Source organism: Stegostoma tigrinum, chromosome 2 (genome assembly GCF_030684315.1).
Source record: "Stegostoma tigrinum isolate sSteTig4 chromosome 2, sSteTig4.hap1, whole genome shotgun sequence".
NCBI classification, from domain to species: domain Eukaryota; kingdom Metazoa; phylum Chordata; class Chondrichthyes; order Orectolobiformes; family Stegostomatidae; genus Stegostoma; species Stegostoma tigrinum.
In genome coordinates this window covers 123,888,616-123,912,894 of record NC_081355.1, presented here as the reverse complement: position 1 = coordinate 123,912,894, position 24,279 = coordinate 123,888,616, and the positions used below count along the sequence as shown (strand labels likewise).

General features: G+C 40.7%; 1 protein-coding gene across 2 annotated transcripts in view; it reads right to left on the bottom strand.

Moving 5' to 3' along the window:
* Positions 1-24,279, bottom strand: part of rab18a (RAB18A, member RAS oncogene family) — a 41,425-nt gene that overhangs the window by 4,533 nt on the left and 12,613 nt on the right. Inside the window, exons 3-5 of one of the 2 annotated variants that reach the window (XM_048561059.2) lie at positions 21,378-21,439; positions 2,684-2,756; positions 2,349-2,467 (exon numbers count right to left, since the gene is read on the bottom strand). In XM_048561059.2, the coding sequence (XP_048417016.1) occupies positions 2,349-2,467; positions 2,684-2,756; positions 21,378-21,439 (254 nt within the window). The remainder of the gene's footprint in view (positions 1-2,348; positions 2,468-2,683; positions 2,757-21,377; positions 21,440-24,279) is intronic. The other variant, XM_048561069.2, reaches the window with a different exon arrangement.

Here is a 24,279-nt window from a genome sequence, read left to right as displayed (position 1 = left end):
TTATTAAGATTAATTTGAAGGCAATTGAAACAAACAATATTTCAAAAGAACACAATGTGATTAGGATAATGAAATGGGAGGCTGGATGAACACAGCAGGTCCAGCAGCATCTCAGGAGCACAAAAGCTGACGTTTCAGGCCTAGACCCTTCATCAGAGAAGGGGATGGGTTGAGGGTTCTGTAATAAATAGGGAGAGAGGGGGAGGCGGACCGAAGATGGAGAGAAAAGAAGATAGGTGGAGAGGAGAGTATAGGTAGGGAGATAGGGAGGGGATAGGTCAGTCCAGGGAAGACGGACAGGTCAAGGAGGTGGGATGAGGTTAGTAGGTAGGAGGTGGAGGTGTGGCTTGGGGTGGGAGGAAGGGATGGGTGAGAGGAAGAACAGGTTAGGGAGGTAGAGACAGGTTGGACTGGTTTTGGGATGCAGTGGGTGGAGGGGAAGAGCTGGGCTGGTTGTGTGGTGCAGTGGGGGGAGGGGACGAACTGGGCTGGTTTTGGGATGCGGTGGGGGAAAGGGGAGATTTTGAAGCTGGTGAAGTCCACATTGATACCATTGGGCTGCAGGGTTCCCAAGGAGAATATGAGTTGCTGTTCCTGCAACCTTCGGGTGGCATCATTGTGGCACTGCAGGAGGCCCATGATGGACATGTCATCTAAAGAATGGGAGGGGGAGTGGAAATAGTTTGCGACTGGGAGGTGCAAATGTTCATTGCGAACCAAGCGGAGGTGTTCTGCAAAGCGGTCCCCAAGCCTCCGCTTGGTTTCCCCAATGTTGAGGAAGCCACACCGGGTACAGTGGATGCAGTATACCACATTGGCAGATGTGCAGGTGAACCTCTGCTTAATGTGGAAAGTCATCTTGGTTCACAATGAACAACTGCATCTCCCAGTCACGAACCATTTCCACTCCCCCTCCCATTCTTTAGATGACATGTCCATCATGGGCCTCCTGCAGTGCCACAATGATGCCACCCGAAGGTTGCAGGAACAGCAACTCATATTCCGCTTGGGAACCCTGCAGCCCAATGGTACCAATGTGGACTTCACCAGCTTCAAAATCTCCCCTTTCCCCCACCGCATCCCAAAACCAGGCCAGTTCGTCCCCTCCCCCCACTGCACCACACAACCAGTCCAGCTCTTCCCCTCCACCCACTGCATCCCAAAGCCAGTCCAACCTGTCACTGCCTCCCTAACCTGTCCTTCCTCTCACCCATCCCTTCCTCCTACCCCAAGCCGCACCTCCATCTTCTACCGACCAACCTCATCCCACCTCCTTGACCTGTCAGTCTTCCCTGGACTGACCTATCCCCTCCCTACCTCCCCACCTATACTCTCCTCTCCACCTATCTTCTTTTCTCTCCATCTTCGGTCCGCCTCCCCCTCTCTCCCTATTTATTCCAGAACCCTCACCCCCATCCCCCTCTCTGATGAAGGATCTAGGCCCGAAACGTCAGCTTTTGTGCTGAGATGCTGCTGGGCCTGCTATGTTCATCCAGCCTCACATTTCATTATCTTGGATTCTCCAGCATCTGCAGTTCCCATTATCACTGATACAATGTGATTAGGATGTAGCTAATTACCGTTAATGAAGATAATGGATACCTGTATTGTGAAAGTGCTCTTATTTTTAAGACTATTAAGCAACACCATAAACATTTTAACTGGAGTAGGAGAATTCAAAAGATTAAAAGAATTGCTGATCTGCAAGGATTAAACTGTCCCAGCACAATGATCAATAGTACAAGAAACTATTACACAAAGTTTGATATAGCATCGTTGGAAGGAAACTTTAAAATATCTATACAGGTTATCAGCAAGCAATAAGACAAGGCACTGCCTTGGGACAGAGCATAAATGAAGGATGAAGAGACCATGCACATACATAAAAGTCCCAATTGCAGTCAGTCTCCCAACTATCAGGCTAGTCTGGGCTATGGATATTCCCTGCACGCAACAACAAATTCCGAACTGCAGAGAAAAACATCATACTTTTACCTTTTTCTCTTTTATATTGCAAACATTATACTGCATATTGCTCCATCTACTGGCTTAGCCTTGCAGCATGCTGGAAAAGGCATGATGTGATTAGGCATGGTCAAACAGCCAAAAATTAAATTGAAGTTCTATTCTGTTTTAAATACAAAGTACTCAGCTGCTAATGCTACAAAATTGCCTGGAAATATTTAGGGACAAAGGCCAGGCACTTTAAGAAACAAATCCCAATTCTACCAATGAAAAGGGTATTTCAGAAACAGGTATCTTATAAATAATATGTTGGAGAGGCAGAACGTTTGTAGTACAACAGACTAAAAACTAAAAGTCAACAAAATCTAAACTGTATCACTTACTTTATCAATTTTGTTTCCAACTAACATTTTCACAATATCATTTCTTGTGCAATATGTCTCCAGTTCATTCAACCAATTTTCTAATTTTATGAAGGTGTCTCTTCTGGTCACATCATACACTGGAAGAAAAACATTTCCAAATTTATTAAATGCAAATAGTTTCATCTTGGGGACAAAGCAATATTCAATGTGATTGCGAATATGACTGCAATGTATTTGGTGCCTCATGCCTAAAGCTCCTTTACAGTAGAGAAGTTATATTGCTAAAAAAATTTAAAAGTATTTTGTACATGGTGTGTATTAAATCAGACATTTGATACTTAAAATAACTTTACCTAGTATAACACCTTGTGCCCCTCGGTAGTAACTAGGAGTCAAGGTCCTGAACCGCTCCTGGCCAGCAGTGTCCTGAAATTATAAAACAATGACATCTAATGACAGGCAGTAGGGCCAGGTGGAGTGGAGAGAAAAAAGTCTGATACTCGTGTTTAGTTGCCTTGATACTTTTCATAGTTGGTTTATGGTATTAGCATTTGGCTAAAGCAGAATAAGCATTGATTATGTACACAGCGTATTATGTACTTGGAAAAGGTAACACAATAGTAAATTTAGGTACAGATGATAGTAAGAACTGCTGATGCTGGAGATTCTGAGATAAAACAGTGGAGAGCTGGATGAACACAGCAGGCCAAGCAGCATCAGAGGAGCAGGAAAGCTGACGTTTTGGGTTGAGACCTTTCTTCAGAAATGTCAGCTTTCCTGCTCCTCTGATGCTGCTTGGCCTGCTGTGTTCATCCACCTCTACATCATGTTATCACTAAATTTAGGTGCTCGATATTGTATCTTCTGTGAGAGAGAAATATACAATCGTATTTCATCCACTGAACTGTTTGTAACAAATGACAGCTGGCACCTCTATATGCTTGAAATCCAATTTGATGTTTGGAATTGTAGGTTTAAACAAGGACTGAAGATAGATCACGGATTGCTCAACAGAACACTTCTGTTAGCTTCAATTTTTAACTACTGGGAGATTTGTCTAAAATACAAAAATCAGTCTCGCTCACTTCATTTATTTTTCATTTAACATATATGTATTTTGATCCCATTATCACTACCTGAATACATTTGTTATGCTCAAACAGCTGCTCCTTAGTAATCCTGAGCATTCTATTTCAGCCAATTTAAAAATTTTCATGCAAAGTGTGCCAATTTTAAGTGTGACTGTGCCAAACAGATGCAATTTTTTAAAAACGCAACTACTGATAACAGTCCCCATAAATCCTAGAAAGTGATGCATTAATGTTGCAACAGTGCTTATAAAGGAAACAGACGGATAACACATACGGGAAGCTTTATTCAGTGGCAAGGATTAAAATGGAGAAGAACAACAAATATCATGTGGAAAATTCTGGCAAGATGAAGTAGATTAAATATGTAAGTGTGCCAATGCTAAACTAATTGTATATGCTTTACCAACTGTAAAGAGTTTTTCAATAACCATTGCTAAATCCAGCATTCTAAAGCCAAGCAGATTCCATTTGTCATGACAATAGCAGCATGAGGGTTTCAGCTAAATGTCAGGGCAACAAAATCCATACTTTGGCTGCAAGCGCCCCCCTATGGCTAAGAACAGCAGTAGCCAAAGTCTTTGGATTTTTTTTGGACAACAATCTTTGTAAAAGTCAAAAATTCTTAAACTATTCCTGAAGGTTAAATGCACCCAAGCAGCCAGTAGCATAATTTCAAACATGCCACAGACTGTGATGCCAGATGATCTTATAAAACGAGCTACACTGGTAAGACGACAGATTTTTAAAAAATGATCTCATGGAATGTTAAGGAGATTAATTGCATAGTGAACGGTCCAAAAGTTTGTCTAAATTGTCAAGAATGAAATGTGAAGTTGAGCCAATCCAAGAATTTTACTTGAAGGATACAGAAGCAATTAAACAGAAAGGATGGGTGGGACAGGTTTTTCCTCAACTCCTTCAATTTTGACAGCGAGAGTTCTGATAGTGATCCATATGTAACATAACTGGTTCCAGAGGGTGAAAAGATTTATAAACAATAAGACATTCTTAGTAGCAAGGAAATCATTACAGCTAAGCTAGTACATATGCCCTTGATTCTAATCATTCCTCAAAATTAGAGCTGAAATCAGAAACTCTATCTAGATTTAGCAATATTCATAGCAGAAGACATGAATACTTGTACAAGCAGAAGGGTGAACAAAAACCAATTTAATCACATGCTAACTCCAGGGCTGTGAAAGGCTATCGCTCATTCTATGAATTATTTGTGGTATACTTGATGACTTTCAAACCTATCTAAGTATACAAAGCTCAAGTTATCAGAATTAAGCAAAGATTTAGCAAAGAGTGGATCGTGACAAGGGGAACTGCTTCAATTGGCTCTCTGAACTTTCGTACTTTCTAATGAATAGTAATATCAAATTTTAACTTTCTCTCCACAGATAATACTTGCCCTGCTGATTATTAACAGCACTTTTTCCTTTTATTTCTAGCTTTCACAGAATTTTATTTTTGTACTTCTAGATATTGTCTTTGATAAGCTTATATCTGAAAGAAATCATTCTGGCAGTTTGTTCAGATCATTTAAAAGGTAGGGAAACTTCTCAGTACACAATTTCAGGTAATGCAAATTCCTTAACTGGCAAGAATTTGTTTGTATTATAAATTAGGTTTACCGCATACTCGCAAAGGCCTTTTATTTTAGGATTTGTACTTTGCTGAATGGTGGCATCAGGATCTCCAATGACGATTTGGTAAATCTAGAACCAACCCATACTAAAGCCTGATCAGGTAGCACCCTGGCACTGGGAGTTAAACACTGGGTTTGCACTAAATTTTGACTCATTCAGACATTACTCATTCGGCACAAACGAACAGATGCAGTTGGTAAGAAGTAGGTATTCACTGGATCTATTAATATCAGAAAACCCAGCTCAGTAAATGTTTTAAAAAGGTGAAGAAAGAAGTTTGAGGTAACTAAAGCATTGCCAAAGACAGGCTAAAATAAACTCTGATGAAGGGTCTAGGCCCGAAACGTCAGCTTTTGTGCTCCTGAGATGCTGCTGGGCCTGCTGTGTTCATTCAGCCTCACATTTTATTGACTTGGCCACTCTAGACTGAATGAATTTTGCATACTCCCACATTTACACTCTTCAACAATCTCCAACAATCTCCCTTTCACATCTTTTTATATTAACACTAAATTCTGCTCACGTGAAAATATAAAAAAAAACTAAGCTGTTCATCCCATCTGACCTATTCTTGCCACATTTATATGGCTATTTCAGTTCAATTTCTGGTCAATGGTAAACCCCAGGATGTCAACAGTGGAGGATTTGGTGATCGTAGTGTCAAATGACTGTCAAAGAGCAATTTCTATACTCTCTGATGTTGGAGATGGCCATTATCTAGCACTTGGGTCATGCAAACACTGCCACTTGACAGCCTAAGCCTGGATATTATTCAGGTCATACACCATATGGACACTTACTGCTTCAGTCTGAGGAACTGAGAATGGTGTTGAACACTGCACAATCAGCAAGTATGATTTTGATGATACGATGCAGGGAAGGCCATTGATGAAACAGCTGAAGGTGGTTGGGCTTAGGGCGCAGCTTTGAGGAACCCCTGCAGTGATATCCTGAATTTGAGATGGCTGACTACCAAAATTCATTTCCTCAATCCAAATTTCATTGGAATGATTAAACTATTGCAAACTTCTTTTCATTGATAAGTGACCATTAGCTGCTAAATTAGTTTTAGTGCTCTCCAATGTACCTGTAGCCCGATCTGCTTCAGAAGAGCATGCATTCTGACAACATGTGTTTAAGGGTCAAATTTGGTGCTAAGCTTTATTACCACACAATAAAAGGCTTAACAAGTTTGTGTCACCTGGTCTAAACCTATTCTTGTACTTATTTCTCATACTATTTATATCTCTCTTCTTAAAAAAAAGAGAAACATTCTTGGGATGTAGGTTTTATCAAAAAAAAAGTTAGTGAGCTTTACTTGTGAAACACCGAGTCAGCATGGTCAGAGTGCTTCCACAATGATGGAAGAATTTCCAAGATTTTGAGCCAGCACTAAAGAGCAGTACATGCCCAAGACAGGATAGTATGCAACTTGGAGGTGAAGGTGTTCCCATGCAGCTTCCCTATCCCACTCTTGTTTTTCGAGTTGCTGTTGGTTCTGAATTCATGAGAGGCTACTGAAGATGTCTAGGCTGCAGTGCATCCTGTAGACATACACAGTGACCAAGACCACTGTGGCCAGTGGTGGGTGGAGGATGTGGTTAGTTAAATTAGTGGACCAGTCACCTATCAAGACACTTGATATATCTGGATGAATTCTTTGAATGTGGTTGAAATTGCACCTGTACCTACAGAAGCAGAGAATGTCTGGTCACACTTTTAATTTGTACCTTGTATGTTGAGTCAGTTTTTTTTGGGGGGATGGCTGGGGTCAGATGCTGAATGATTCCTGCAAAATATCCAGTTCCTGACGCCAATATAGGAGCTATTCCATACATGGGATTGGTCATGTTGAATTTCTGGTCAATAGTAACTCACCAGCATGTTGAAAATGGGTCAGTTTGCAATTATCACTATAAATCAACATAAGCATTCAAGATCTCTCTTGCTGGAAATGGTCATTACCTGGCAGCACAAGTGTTACTTTCCACTTTTCAACCCAGCTTGACGCTGCCCAAAAGTTGCAGGCTGTGGGCACAGACTGCTACATTATCTGTTTAATTGAAAATGATAGCGAACTGTGATCATTAATCAACAGTTCCATTTCAGTCTTTATGATGTACAGAACATTACTGATGAAATAGCAGATGACATTGCTTTGAGGAACCGTGCAGTGATGTCAAGGCACTGAAACTATTGGCCACATCACAACCATCTTTCCTGTGTCCCAGGAATGATTCCAACCACTTCACAGTGTAGGAGAGAGATAATGGGAACTGCAGATGTTGGAGAATTCCAAGATAATAAAATGTGAGGCTGGATGAACACAGCAGGCCAAGCAGCATCTCAGGAGCACAAAAGCTGACGTTTCGGGCCTAGACCCTTCATCAGAGAGGGGGATGGGGAGAGGGAACTGGAATAAATAGGGAGAGAGGGGGAGGCGGACCGAAGATGGAGAGTAAAGAAGATAGGTGGAGAGAGTATAGGTAGGGAGGTAGGGAGGGGATAGGTCAGTCCAGGGAAGACGGACAGGTCAAGGAGGTGGGATGAGGTTAGTAGGTAGCTGGGGGTGCGGCTTGGGGTGGGAGAAAGGGATGGGTGAGAGGAAGAACCGGTTAGGGAGGCAGAGACAGGTTGGACTGGTTTTGGGATGCAGTGGGTGGGGGGGGAAGGGCTGGGCTGGTTGTGTGGTGCAGTCGGGGGAGGGGACGAACTAGGCTGGTTTAGGGATGCAGTAGGGAAAGGGGAGATTTTGAAACTGGTGAAGTCCACATTGATACCATATGGCTGCAGGATTCCCAGGCGGAATATGAGTTGCTGTTCCTGCAACCTTCGGGTGGCATCATTGTGGCAGTGCAGGAGGCCCATGATGGACATGTCATCTGGAGAATGGGAGGAGGAGTGGAAATGGTTTCATAGTGTAACCTCAATTTACACCATCTTCCGTTTAAAAACTCTTCTCAAAATCACATTTGGTTAAGTGCCTTGATGCAAAGCATCTTGCTTCATCTCTGGAATATGTCTTGCATAATGACTCCCAAATCAAACATTGGTGAGCAAGTGTTATTTATTTTAAAATAATTTATTCATTTTGCTTCAACCTTTTGTGGCAGATAATGTCAAATTCAAATCAGAACTATTTATATTGCAAACATCAGAAGTTATCCCTTAACCTCACTGGCTGTATGAAAAACAAATTTGATTCACAAATACAATTTTTCCTATTTATTCTATATCTTTTTTTTATTATTAGTTTCCTATAATAGGACACAAGAATCACATAACCATGGCACAAAGGTCTTTTATATATTTAGGCTTCCTGTGCCTCTGACCACAAAACGAGGCAAGCAGAGACTAGTCTGACATCCTACTGCAGTACTAACTATGCTGAACAGTCCAAATTAAATGTTAAACAGAAGCCTCGTCTACTCTCTCAGATGCACAAAAAAGATTTCATTATGCTACTGTGAGCAGTGAGTTCTCCCAGTCCCCTGACCAAAATTTATCCCTCGCTTATAAGACAAAATCAAATTATCAGGTGTCATGCTGCTGTTTGAGACTGAGAAAATTTGCCAACATTGCCTGTACATTTCTTCAAAAGTAATTTTTGAGCAATACAGACCTGAACTGTTTATATTACAAACAGTAGCCAAGCCATGATTTACAAAATGATTTTTCATACATTCCATTCTGCATTGGAGCACAAGGCCAATTCAACTCTCATTCAATAAATAGGCTCCTTTGCCAGAATGAGATATTTTCATCCTTGCAATGGTCTAAAAGACGTATGGCATGGGAGCAGAATCAGGGTATTCATACCCTGCAGTGTGTTCAATTTTTAGTGAAATCATGACTGACATGATAATCCTCAATTCCACTTTCCTATCTCTTCCTGTTAATTCCTTACTGGTTAAAAAGGAATACAAGCCTTGAATATTCTTAAGCACCCAGCTGCTACAGTCCTTTACAGCGAGGAATTCCACAGGTTTGTTACCTTCTAAAAAGGAAGTCTTCCATATCTGTGTCTTTAACAGTTTGATCCCTTACCAAGATCATGTCCTTCCACAAAGGGAAAACAACCTCTCCACATCTACCCTGTCAAACCATCTAAAATCCCAATATATTTCAATAAATTTGCCTCTCACACCTCAAAAATTCAATGACGATAGGCCCAACCTATTCAACTTCTCCTCAGCAGATAATCCACCAAAGTACGGAAATCGACCTGGTGAACTGCTTCCAATGGGCAAGAGGATAAAAATTACTCTTTATCCTAGATGTGGCCTGACCAGTGGCTTCTACGCTAGTGTCAAGACTAACCGGTTTTATATCTCATTCCTATTGAATTAAGGTTCACCATTCTATTCGACTTTCCTACTACCTGCTGATCTGAACACTAGCTTTTTGAGATTTATATACAAGGACTCCAAATCCCTCTGTACTGTAGCTTTCTGCGGTCTTTTTCTATTTAAATAACATTCAGCTGTTCTTTTCTTCATGTCAAAGAGTATAATCTCATTTTTTTTCACCAAATATTCTATCTGCCAAGTTTCTGCCCACTCACTTAGCAGGTCTGTATACGGTGTCATCCACATCCCTTGCCTTCCCACCCATTTTACATGTCATCCTCAAATGTGGCAATAGTGGCTCTATTTCCCTCACGATTAATACAGTGTGATGCAAGGTAAGAGATATCCTTTACTTTGTGTTTGGATTTTGAACAAATGTAATAGAGTTTTGGACTATGTCTGAAGGGGTTTAAATGATTAACTTGTAAGTATTTCCGTAGCTGTGGTGATTTCTAAAAACAAAATTATCAGTCAACAAAAGAGAGCTGGAGGAGACCGACAGAAATTTGTCTATGTGGGGATAGTTGACAAGTAAAGTGAACAGCGTTGCATTCAAATAAAAGATCCCGGAATTCTTTTGGAATTAGGGGAAACACCCATTGCTTAGAAAAATGCTTCTGGGTTTCTGTTTAGCAGCTTTGCAGAAGTATTCGCTGAAATTGGATGTGTTATTCAGTCGTTCTTTACCAAAGGAGATGTTTTTGAACTGTTAAGAAATAAATTACCTCAGTGTAAGCAGTTTAAATAGTTCCAGACCAGACATATTTGGTTACAAGCAAGGAGGAATTATTTGAAGCTGAGAATGTCTGAACTCAGTTGCATCAAGGCTCTAGGAAAAGGCCATCAACTTCTCACAACTGGGAATTGAAGCCGAAGTTAAATTAAGCCTTAAAAATTGTGAAAAACATGGGAATTTTCTCTGGTGTGCAGTGTTTTTGAGATCAACAGGATTATATTTTACCATGTGCTTCAAAATCTTAACAGCATTACATGTAAACAGTTTGATTTATTATACTTCTGCATAATAAATTTGTTCTCTTAAAACCAAATCTGTAGCATTACAGGCTTGTGTTCAAGTAAAACCAAGCAAAGTAACAAAATATTATCTATCAAGCCAAATTCCACTTCAGGATCTATTTGTTCAGTAACAAGCAAGTGGGGATCACAACAATATATCATAAATAACTGTGGCCCCAGCACTGATTCCCTTGGCACTCTACTAGTTATAAAAAACCATTTTGCAAACACCCCTTTTATCATAACTCTGTTTGCTAATAGCTAATTTTCTATCCATGCTAGTATACTATCCCCAAAACTGTGGGGTCTTATTTTGTTTAGCAGTCTTACGCACACTACCTTATCCATTGATTTTTAGAAATCCCAACATATTACAGCTGATTCCCTTTTATCTACCTTTCATGGTGGTACTTCAACAAAATGTCAATAAATGTCAATAATCACCACGCTGCACATGAAAAACATCGTGAAGATTCAGATTGTCAAAAATTAACAAAGTAACTTGAACATAATTTTCTTGCACTAAAATAATAGCCTCAAAGACAAATTCTACTCACGTAGTCAAACATAGATAAAATATCACTGCAGAGAATTTTTTCCCCTATTCATTTGAAGTTCCAATAGCCTGCATGATATTACGTTTGCTCAATTGTTAAATATCACATACATATGTAGACGTATGCATCTCCACGCAAGCATGCACACATGTATATAAATAACTATCGCCATAAATTCTTAACCTCAATCAGGACACATTACATTTCCCACTAAGCTATGAAAATCACTTCCATTTGTGAGGCTTTTTATTTAATCATTTTTGTATCAGACAATATGGTGCATAGAATCACTCTTTAGCCTCCGGACATTGTTAAAATATATTTCACACGCTGCATTGTGAGGCTCCAAAAATAATTCACAAATCTATGAAACATTGAAGTAACTAGGTTCTGGGGGCCATTATTTACTATGCGATTGATGCAACTTTTGCAATGTTGTTAAACAGTCCAAATATAAAACTATTCATGAGAAATTGAATATTTTAATTACAATATTCAAATGAACAGATATTGATGTTAGCAAAATAGTGATATTCAGTGTTTATTGATAACATCTAAACTGTACTGTAAACTGCGCAAAAGATTTCCACTTGGTATTTCAAAAATACATTTGCAGCATAAGGATCAATCGCTTTTTTAAATTTTACAGTCATAGCATACAACGTTTACAGATGTGAACATTTACTGCTGAATACAAAACATTTTGTATGGACTTGTCAGACTAAACAAAAGGTATTAGCAAAATCTCAAGTCAAGAAACAGTCACAATTTGTGCCTAAAAAACTGAAATGTCATAAATAGATATATGCTTGTTCAGTCAATTAAGTTAGAAGGTTCCATTCTGAGGAAGGGTCACTGGAACAGAAACGCTGACTCTGATTTTTTTCTCTTCACAGACGCTGCCAGACCTGCTGAGCTTTTCCAGCAACTTCTGTTTTTGTTCCTGATTTAGAGCATCTACAGTTCTTTCAGTTTTTATTAAGCTTAGATTTTTATGTTTGCATACTGAACTGATTCCAAACTTCACAACAGACCACACTGAGCATTAAAATTCTTTCAGTTTAGCATGCAAAGTTTACGAATGAACTAAGGTGTTCACAGTTTAAGGACAAAATATTATTGTCTGTGGAATTATAAAAGGCCATAACTTCAGAGAAATGGGGAACAAAAAAAATTGGCAGAAAATTGGTAAACCAATCATGCATTTTGCTACATATTTAGCCAGAGTCATATCCAAACCAAAAAAATTTAGGAATGATAATTTTTCTATGTTTACAAACAAAATATTTATGAAGAAAAACTACAACGGCAGGTCAAACCAAGACACCCTAACCTCTGAGATAACAAGGTTAGAGCTGGATGAACACAGTAGGCCAAGCAGCATCAGAGGAGCTGGACGGCTGACGTTTCGGGCCTAAACCCTTCTTCAGAAATAGAGGAGGGGAAGGGGGTTCTGAAATAAATAGGGAGAGAGGGGGAAGCAGATAGAAGATGGATAGAGGAGAAGATACGTGGAGAGGAGACAGACAGGTCAAAGAGGTGGGGATGGAGCCAGTAAAAGGTGAGTGTAGGTGGGGAATTAGAGAGGGGATAGGTCAGTCCAGGGAGGACGGACAGAATGGCAGCAGCATGAGGTTAGTAGGTAGGAGATGGCAGTGGGGCTTGAGGTGGGAGGAGGGGATAGGTGGGAAGAAGGACAGGTTAGGGAGGCCGGAACGAGCTGGGCTGGCTGTGGAATGCAGTAAGGGGAGGGGAGATTTTGAAGTTCACATTGATACCATTGGGCTGCAAGGTTCCCAAGCAGAATATCAGATGCTGTTCCTGCAACCTTCGGGTAGCATCGTTGTCGCACTGCAGGTGGCCCAGGATGGACATGTCATCTGAGGATTGGGAGGGGGAGTTGAAATTGTTCGCGACTGGGAGGTGCAGTTGTTTAGTACGAACCAAGCGTAGGTGTTCTGCAAAACAGTCCCCAAGCCTCTGCTTGGTATCCCCGTTGTAGAGGAGGCCACAACGGGAACACCGGATGCAGCATATTACATAAGCATACGTGCAGGTGAACATCTGCTTGATGTAGAAAGTCTTCTTGGGGCCTGGGATAGGGGCGGGGTGTACAGGCAGGTGCTGCACTTCCTGCAGTTGCAGGTAAAAGTGCCAGGTGTGGTGGGGCTAGGGGAGAGTGTGGAGCGGATAAGGGATTCACCGAGAGAGTGGTCCCTCTGGAAAGCCGGTAAGGGTGGGGAGGAAAAAATGTCTTTGGTGTTGGGGTCGGATTGAACATAGTGGAAGTGTCAGAGAATGTTGCATTGAATCCAGAAGTTGGTGGGGTGGCACATGAGGACAAACAGGATTCTGTTTTGGTTGTTATTGTGGGGAGGGGGTGTGAGGGATGAGTTGCCAGGAAATTGGGAGACACAGTCAAGGGTGTTGTCGATCACAGAGGGAAGGGAAGTTGCGGTCCTTGAAGAACGAGGACATCTGAGATGTACGGGAGTGGAATGCCTCATCCTGCGAGCAGATGCGGCAGAGGGGAAAGAATTGGGAATAGGAGATGGCATTTTTGCAGGAAGGCGGGTGGGAGGAGGTGTATTCTAGGTAGCTGTGGGAGTCAGTGAGTTTGAAATGGATAATAAAATGTGAGAGATAATGGGAACTGCAGATGCTGGAGATTCCAAGATAATAAAATGTGAGGCTGGATGAACACAGCAGGCCAAGCAGCATCTCAGGAGCACAAAAGCTGACGTTTCGGGCCTAGACCCTTCATCAGAGAGGGGGATGGGGGGAGGGAACTGGAATAAATAGGGAGAGAGGGGGAGGCGGACCGAAGATGGAGAGTAAAGAAGATAGGTGGAGAAGGTGTGGGTGGGGAGGTAGGGAGGGGATAGGTCAGTCCAGGGAAGACGGACAGGTCAAGGAGGTGGGATGAGGTTAGTAGGTAGCTGGGGGTGCGGCTTGGGGTGGGAGGAAGGGATGGGTGAGAGGAAGAACCGGTTAGGGAGGCAGAGACAGGTTGGACTGGTTTTGGGATGCAGTGGGTGGGGGGGAAGAGCTGGGCTGGTTGTGTGGTGCAGTGGGGGGAGGGGATGAACTGGGCTGGTTTAGGGATGCAGTGGGGGAAGGGGAGATTTTGAAACTGGTGAAGTCCACATTGATACCATATGGCTGCAGGGTTCCCAGGCGGAATATGAGTTGCTGTTCCTGCAACCTTCGGGTGGCATCATTGTGGCAGTGCAGGAGGCCCATGATGGACATGTCATCAAGAGAATGGGAGGGGGAGTGGAAATGGTTTGCGACTGGGAGGTGCAGTTGTTTGTTTTTGTGCTCCTGAGATGCTGCTTGGCCTGCTGTGTTCATCCAGCCTCACATTTTATTATCTTGGAATCTCCAGCATCTGCAGTTCCCATTATCTCTGATACTAGTTTGAAATGGATGTTGGTTTCCAAGTGGTTGCCCGAGATGGAGACAGGTGTGTCCAGGAAGGAGAGAAAGGTATTAGAGATGGTCCAGGTGAACTGAAGGTTGAGGTGGAAGATGTTGGTGAAGTGTATGAACTGTTCAAGCTCCTCGTGGGAGCACAACGCAGCACCGATACAGTCATCAACGTAATAAAGGAAGAGATAGGGTTTAGGGTCAGTGTAGGTACGGAAGAGGGATTGTTCCACGTAACCTACAAAGAGGCAGGTATAGCTTGGGCCCATGCAAGTACCCATGGCCACCCCCTGTGTCTGTAGAAAGTGGGAGGAATTGGAAGAGAAGTTGTTGAGGGTGAAGCCGAGTTTGGCTAAGCACCTACCTAGTTTCTGGTGGTCAACTGAGGTTAAAGTTTTTTTTTTCCAAGAAACATCAGAATAGATTTATCAAACGTAATGAGGTGTTAAAAGTCAAGTCTCAGAATTCACTTCAATGGTGAAATTGATAATGAACACCATACTTAAATTGCTGTACTTCCTGGCCCTATAATGGTGAATTGATGTCATAATTTTCTGGTAAGCGTAAAGACAGCGAGCAAGTTGGAAAAGGTGAGCCAATGTCTATTTCTGCTCCGTAGGTCTGTAATTGCGGCTGCTTTTGCAAACAAGTTTAAAACTTGCATTGTCTGTATATAATGTGAAAAGTTGCTTGCACTTTTTGACATTGTTACCAGTGGTCAAAATTCACTTTCAATTCTCCACAGATTGCCACCACTCAAACCACAATTTTAAATGCACCAAAAAAAAACTGGACAAACACACAAAGAATGTGCAGTTAACTTCAGTTTCTAATAGCACTTCCTGCATTATTTTAGATCTTGTCAATGTCACTATTTGTCAATTGTAAATACATGTTGGGGTTACTGTTCATAATTCAGAACATTTCTCCATGGCTTATGATAAGCAAGCCTCTGGAACGGAACTGTCTGAATAGGGCTTCTGCTATAAGAGAAGCTGATCAATCGAGTTGCTAGTAGTTATGTTCAAACATTAAATTTTTAGCAGAGATCTTTTCTTTTCTGGCATTAAACCATATACTTGCAAGACATTTTACAGCATTCTCAATCCTGCAGTGAATCATTTACTAAACTGTGTGCATGCAATATTTGCAAAAAGTACACGACCTTTAACACAGCTGCCCAGATGCAAGTCTTGCACTTATGATGTATGTGTACAATCTGACAACCCTGATTTTTGACTCTGTTCTAACTCATGTTTCTGAATCAACAACTCCCCAGTCCCAATATATCCACATTCCCTAGTTTGTCATTATCAAAGATGCGAAACTGGGTCAACTGTGAGATAGAACACTGTGCCCTTTACCCTTTCCATAGGTGTTCTGCCAGAGAACTTAAGTCATGATTCAATAGCTCCCTGTTGGATGACCAGATTCTTGTTTCACGTTACAAATCAAATTGCCATGTTCTTGGAGAATAACCACAAGAAGGGACTTTTGCCAATTCTCTCATGAGAAGGAGCCAAGGTAGTTGTTAGAGACAATATTACATCTCCAGAAAGAAATTGAAAGCCTTGGCCTCCTGAAAAATTCTGGAGGAAAGGACTCAAACAGCTGGAGTCATCAAGAGTTCATATTACTGAATTCAAGGCTCAAATGAAGTGATACTCTCCTGATCATACAGGGTATTCATTCGGTTCACAATATTGATTGTTACGAACACACAGACAAGGCAAAATATTTTCTAGCAGATACAGTGTAAAAAATGAGTTGGGCGACTTCCCTGATGCACTATTATGAAGATCAATCTACTTCTAAATCCAAGGCAATCTCTCTGGAATTTTAGTAATTCGATTTTGATCTCAGCTAATCTATATCAGGTGCTACAATAGTCATAAATTATTATTGTTAAGTAATTTGAAAAAATGCTGATTGATGCTCTTTGATTTTTTTTCACTGGACAAAGTCCAAAGACTTAAAGCAGACCGGGCAAGCCCCGGATCCAGAAATATTCCCCATAGTTTATTGTAAGTATGTGCTCCTGAACTGGCCGAGGTACGTGAAAATAGTGATCCAAAATAGCAGCACTTGCATTTTTTTGACCCCTAGCTGGAGTAGCAATAGCAGCATCCATCAAACTCATGGTGGTTGGTCAGTCAGGATCTCCCCTTCTTGAATAGTCCTAAATTTTATTTTCAAAAGGGCAATCCCCAAGTCCATTTATAATTATTCATTCTACTTATTTATTATTTAGTGTTAAGAATTAAAAAATAAATTGCAAAAGATAATAGCAGATACAAAGTAAAGAATACAAATTGGAAGGATCAGAGGCAACAATCAGAAAAGAGGCTCACTAAAAAACGATCAAGTTGCTTGAGTTTATAAATAGTAAACAACTACTCAAACATTACCACAGTGAAATCAGAATGGATTCAGTGAATGACTGAGGTCTACTCCACTATTCCACTGACATGAACAGAACTTTCAGGTGTTTTCAATAACTAAATCTATGTTCTCCCATGGGGTGTGGCATGGAGATTACCAGGCTCTGCTAATTACCTTACAATCATGGACTGACAAAAAAAATTGATTCTAAATTGTGAATCTAGTTCTGAAAATCATGGAATAAGTTACAACTTGTTCAACAAACTGTCCTCCATTATTACCAATGTCTTACTGACTCTTAAAACCTAATTTCTTATTTGTGGAAATATCTACCATGGTTAACAAAACTGACATTTTAAATAAAAAACCCTTTTGAAAAGTCTCTACTTTTACTTTAACTCTACCTTAACAGAGCTTATATTTATTTTGCTACATTAAAGTTCTATCAAAAATTAAGGATTTTAAGTATTTCTAACTTTGTACCTTGCTTTGAAACAGTATTTCAGATTTGATTAGCTGTTTATTCCTGCTGCTGCACACTAAGACACCTCTGATTTGGTATCAAATTTGTAAACTTTGTTCGAGGTCAATGAGGAGCTTGACAACTGACCACAAAAATCCACATAATTGTGGCATGTAAGATATGGAGTACAATAATGCTATTATAGTGCATTCTTATCTGTAAGCTATTTCTGGTTAGTCAATTGGGGGAAGAATCTTACGGTGGCAAAAGGGATCCATTGGTCAGGTAGACCCTCTCATCACCTTTGTTTGGGGAAGGCCCACCCCAACCTTTGCCACTCAGGCATTCAACAGGTTAATGGCAAGTGTTCTACGGGATGAAGAACTCCAGAGGCAGAAATGCCACCCGGCAGCTGTCAGGCATGAGAGGCTGGCAGCTCTTGGCATTCAGCAGCGTCATTAGGAAGGCAGTGGTTGGTGTTATTATTTACTAGAGTTTGACAGTGATGCCAAAAACCAAGTGAAACTAGGAGCATATAACTGTGTGTTAATTAAGTGGTGAGAACTTGACTGGACATTGACACGGTGAACAAACAATCAACATTATTGGAATTTTTTTTATGCAAGTTGAAATAAAACTCTGTACTACAAAAATAAGTGTCCGGACTCCAGCTCACCAACGTTTAGGCTATGGTTTTAATAGTTGGTGCCAACGACTACATCCAACAAAGCTCCCGGATCAAGGAATTGAGGTGAGGGTCATGGTGAAAGTAGCACGGTCAGGGTGACAGCTGTCAGTATACACCACCATTCCTGATGCCAGTTCCCTCAATTAGGAACCAAATTCTTTTGAACAAAGTCTCCCCCTTCCCAGGAAAATACGTTCCCTGCATTGTGAGCTTCCCATGTATTGCTGGGTCAACATTAAGGACTTCATCTCGTGAAGCCTAAGCAGACACTGATGAGTGAGAAGGAAAGGCTGCAGGATCTCCTAAGGCCACCCGCATGCTTAATTAAAATCTCTCGTTGCCACCAAATGAGCACGAGTGAGAGGAAACAATTTTATCCTATGACTCTGTTGCGACTTGAAAGACATGACTGAGGGATATCTTGGTAGAAGATCTTTAAAACAATGACATAGAGATAATAATTCCAATTGCAGACAGAGACCAGAACTAGGGGTCATTAATGTAATATAGTCACCTGTAAAGAAAGTAGACTGCTTTGTCGAGCGCCTGCACTCGTTTCATGACAAATGACAACACCTTCCTGTCGTGAACCACTTCAACCCCCCTCCCACTTCCTGTACATGTCCATCCCAGGCCTTCTCCAGTGTCACATCACCCGGAAACTGGAGGAACAGCACCTCACATTCTGTCTTGGGAGCCTACAACCCAATAGTCTCAGCACGGACTTTACCAGTTTCAAAATCTCCCCACCCCCAGCCTCATCTCACGACCAACCATCCCTCTCATCCCCACCTCCCTGACTTGTCCATCATCTCTCCCGCCTACTCGCTCCTCCCACCTCATTGATCAATCCCCACCACTGCCTACCTGCACTCGCGTATCACCATCCCACCTATCTTCCCCAGCTCCATCCCGCCTCCCTCTATTTCAGAGCCCCCTTCCCCCTCCCCTATTTCTGAAGAGTCCTGACCCAAAGCATCAGTTTTTCTGTTCCTCTGATGCTGCCTGGCCTGCTGTGTTCCTCCAGCTCCACATTTATCTGACTCCAGCATTGGCAGTTCTTACTATGTCTCAGCTCCAGAGTTAGGTTATAAAGTGAAAAACAAGATCTCAAAATTAGTTACTGCACTGAGGACAAACTTAGGATGTTAGTCATCAACACAGACAGCTCAGATTGAACTGAATAGAGAGATCAATATCTTCAAAAGTTAACCAAATCTACATAAAAACAAAAAAAAAAGAGTTGATTTTACACACCACCTTTCATAATGGCAGCAAGTCCCAGTAGTTTCACAGCCAATAAAGTATTTCCAAGTGCGTGGTTACTGCAGCAACGCAAAAGATTTGCACACAGCAAGCTTCTACAAGAAGCAATGTACTAACAATCAGATCATCGGCTCTTGTGATCTGATTCAGGGTTAAAAATTGGCCTGGACACTAAAATACCTCACCTGCTTTCCTTGAAACAGTGCCATTTTACCTTTTATGTCAAGTGGAGGGTCAACTGGGATTCTGATTTAAAGTCTGACTTGGAGGGCAGTATCTCCAACAAGTGTGTGTGTAATTCTCCAGTCTTTCATGGCATGTGAGCATCACCAGAAAAGGCAGCTTTTGAACTTGTTAGCCCCTTTCAGAAAGCAGTCAAGAGTCAATCACATTGCTACGGTTCTAGAGTCACATGAAGGCTAGTCCAAGTAAGAATGGCAGGTTTCCTTCCCTAAAAAGGAATTAGTCAACCAAACGAGTCTTACAACAATAGATAACTGTCTTGCCATGATCACTGACTCTAGATTTCAATTCCAGAGTTATAACTTAATTCAGGTTCCACCGGTCTGAAAGCATTCTCCCAGAATAGGGCCTTTGGATTACTCATCCAGTGACAATACCACTATTTCTCCATTTCAGCTGAATGTAATATCAGTTGCATGTTGCATTTAAGTCCTGGTTCAGAACTGTAATTATGTTTCCCACTATATGACTGACTCCGGCATTACTTTGGTTTCCTCTCTCTAGCAATTTATACCTCCGTTTGACAGTTCTTCTGACCTAGTGGGAAAAGAGCCACCAACTGAACCACAACAGAGAACACAGAGCTGAATGCTGCCAAAAACTAGCTAAGTATCACTTTTGGGGAGTTTCACAAAATATTTCCCTTCATCATGGGAACTAATTCAGCTTCATGAGCTTTGAACACATCACCATTATTTCTTTTCTTTATACCAGAGACATCCCTTGCAATTGTACAACATCATTTTGAAGAGATATGCACTCACCTTCTGGTGTCCAAGGCTCATTTGGAATGGATTTTTCAGCTAAGACGTCAGCTAATACTTTCTGAAATTTCTCTCTCCTTGGCCTATCTTGGCAGAGTTGCACTTCTATCTATAGATGCATTGGAAGTTCACGCTTTCTTTTCAAATTAAATAGAACATTTACAACAGACAAGAGTGTGATGAGTTCCAGAGTTGACATAATACTTAGATCTGGAGTGCTGGATGCCTTTCGCATTCTGAAATTGTACCTGCCTATATTTTTAACCCATTCAATGATGCACCTTTGGTGGCTATACTCTAACTGTCCTGCTTGATAATAAAAGACATTAGATATTTTCACTTGTAGTTTCTCATGTTGCTTTAGTTCTACCATAGTATGTTTTTATTTTCATAATAATAAATGAAGTACTGTGAATGCTGAAGATCTGAAATAAAAAATAGAAAGTGCACGAGAAACTGAGCAGGCCTGGCAAGATCTGTGCAGCAAGACACAGTATTAATATCCCCAGTCTGATACGATTCTTCGAGTCCGACAGACCAAACCATTGCGAAAAATTCATTGCTCTCAAAACATTACCTCTATTTCTCTCTCCAAAGATACGGCCAGATGCAAGTTTCTCTAGCACTTTGTCATTATAATGTTGCTGCAAGTAGTCACTGTATGCATAAATCTCTCACTATGTTAAGCCTAAACTATGTTTAAAGTCAAATCAGAAAGAAACGGAAAACGCTGCCGCTAGTGTTGCTTTTTGAAGCAGGTACAGTAGTAAGCGAAATTTCAAAGCACTGCCTTGAATCAACTGAAGATAAATAACGAACAAAATAGGACTGTGTTAAATGAATTACAAATATTGCATAATTGATTTGTTAGAAGTCAAGCAGCTTAAAAAGAAAATAAAGTTACCAGAATACATTCATCGCATTAACAAACAGACTGAAACCAGGAACTGCAGCATTTTTAGGACAGAACTGTTGGCACTGAAAATTAATTTGCAGCAATGCTGCTGCCTTTATGGACAAGTCTATACAATTATATGGCATAATTTTAATCCAGGACTGAGATTCCTCCTTCAGAACTTCAAACTGGGTTAATGTGTAGTCAAAGTGCTAACTGAAGGCATCTCTTTTTAATTTGTTTTGACTCACCCATATTGCAAGTTTTGCTTTATTTCCATCAACTGCAATCGTTTTCACTTTGAAGTCAACACCTGCAAAAAAAAGTATAAATAATTTATCTTAATTCTGAAATTAATATCTATCATGTATCACTCAGTATATATCATGATCAATCCCAGTGTCTTACAGCCAAACATATGAAATCGTATAGAAGTAGAGTTTTAAAATTGGGGCATTATTTAAACTTTAGTCAATGGAAAATTATAAGCATACGGATCATGAACAAATTGATCTTGGTAGGAGTTAGGATACAGGCAGCAACACTAGAACAATCAGGTCCTCAAGCAGTAAAGGTATAGGTTACAAAGTGTAGAGCTGGACGAACACAGAAGGCCAAGCAGCATCTTAGGAGCACAAAAGTCAATGTTTTGGGCCTCATCAGACTTTCTGAAGGGTCTAGGCCCGAAACATCAGCTTTTGTGCTCCTAAGATGCTGCTTGGCCTGCTGTGTTCAGCCAGCTCTACACTTTGTTATCTCGGATTCTCCAGCATCTGCAGTTTCCATTATCTCAGAGGTATAGATTAGAGCTTTTACAGCAGGAGGCAGAACAGGTATAGAGTAATAATAAAAAAGTGGAAACAAGCAGAGAAAGGTGCAAAATCTATGACAGGAAAAGGAGTTTATAGCAAGGAACCAAAGGCAATGGCTTTAGTTTTCTCAATACTTAGGATCAAGATGCTGAGAAAACCCTTTCTTTGCACTTTGTGGAAAATAGTTTTGCACGCTATCCAGGCAAATTATACATTGCGTTAGTACAACATGGCAATAGAACAGAATGCAGAACACAGTGCTATAGCTACAGAGAAGCTGCAGAGAAAGATGAACTCTAATTCATGAGAGGTCTATTCAAAAATCTAATAACAGCAGGGAAGAAGCTGTTTTTCAATCAATTGGTACATATTTTCAAACTTCTGTATCTTCTACTCAATGGAAGAGGGTGAAAGAGAGTATAACCAGGGTAAGAAGGGTCTTCAATTATGTTGGCTGCTTTCCCAAAGCAGTGGGAAGTATTGAGAGTCAATAGTTGGGTTGCTCGACCGATTGGGCATTCATAACTCTAATTTCTTGTGGTCTCGTGGGCACAGCAGTTTCCATACCAAGCAGTCATGCATCTGGATAGGATGATTTCTATGGCACTTCTGTAAAAATTGGTAAGAGTCATTGTGGATATGCCGAATTTCTTTAGCATTTGAGGAAGTACAGGTGTTGTTGTACTTTCTGGACTGTTGTGTCAAGGTGTTTGGACCAGGACAGATTGTTGGTGATATTTACTCCTTGGAACTCGAAATTCTCCACCACCCCCACCTCAGCACTATTGCAAATATATAGATGGGACCATGTCTTCCACTCCACTTCCTGAAGTCGATGACCAGCTTCTTTGTTTAGCTCACATTCAGGGAGCGATTATTGTCTTTACGCTATGCCTCTTCCCTGCAGTCTCACTCATCGATGCTTAAGATCCGAACCAGTGTGGTGGTGTCATCAACAAATTTGTAAATGGAGTTAGAGCTAAATTTAGCAATACCATCGTGAGTGTAAAAGGAGTATAGTAAGGGGCTGAATATGCAGCCTTGAGGGGCACCAGTGTTGAGGATTATTGTGGAGTAAGTGCTGGTGCCTATGCTTACTGATGGTGGTCTATTGGTCAGAGAAGTTGAGGATCCAGTTGCATGGGGGAGCAGAGTCCCAAGTCTCAGATTGTAGAGAGGAATTTTTTCAGGTTTGAGAACAATTTTGCATCCAAATTATCGGAAACAGATTTTTCAGATACAAATGAACAGGCATTCATGCTCCAAGATCACCTCATTATCATAAACTCAAGATGCAGATTTGGATGCCAGAAAAGTACAAGTAGTGGGAACAAAAATTGCCTTTGAAGTTTAGAGATGGAAAGAATTAAAACTGAGCTTCAAGTTATTGAAGAATTAGGTCACAGTAAGTAACCTGGCTTACTATGATCTTTCGGGAAGGTAAGAATGTTAGATTTCCTGGTATGGCCCATACATAACTCCAGACTCACAGCAATGGGAATGATTCTTAACTGTCCCTTGGGTAATAAATGCTGACCTAGACAGCAATGCCCACATCGCATGAACAAATGTCAGGCCACATGTACATGGACCAACAGCAAACTTGCCTCGAAAATCTGAAGGTCCTTATGAACAAAAATTGACACTTCTAAGCGTATACCAAATTTGATAATAAATTTAATAATGACAAAATCAAGTAAAGTTTTAGAGAGAAACAAAAAAATGAATCTGAAAGATTGACAAAGGAGAGGAAGGCTAGCAAAGACAATTAAGAGAATTAATAAATGATCTTATAAATAACAAAATAAATGTTAATCATAATGGGAGAAAAAGCAATATCTCCATGAAGGCTGAAGGAATTTAAAAAAATTGAATAGTTCTCTGAATTTTTTCATAGATGTGGATTCACTGGCAACATCATCATTTATTGCCCGTCAATAAGTCTTTTTGAGAAGGCTACAATGAGTCCAATCAGATGCTCATGGAAATAAAAACGCGCAAAGCAGAAGAAGCCAAGACTTAATAGTTATTTTTGACTGCATAGTTAGTAACTAAAGACATGCATGCCCACATCAGGGCACCATGACAGCCTAGGCGTTACACTAATTCAATGTAAAACAATGCAATTAATTGTCAAGGGCAAATGTGAAAATCATCTGTACAACAATAATCTGATTCACAGCAGTCAGTAATTCATTCAGAGTTGAAAATTGTGCTTAATGGTCATCTCAACTACTCTTGGGTCTGTTACAATCCAAGTGGGCAGACCTTTCGGTTTAGCTCAATTTCCAAATGCATTGTTTTAAAAATAAAGTTCAACCTAGAAATCTACTACAGGGGG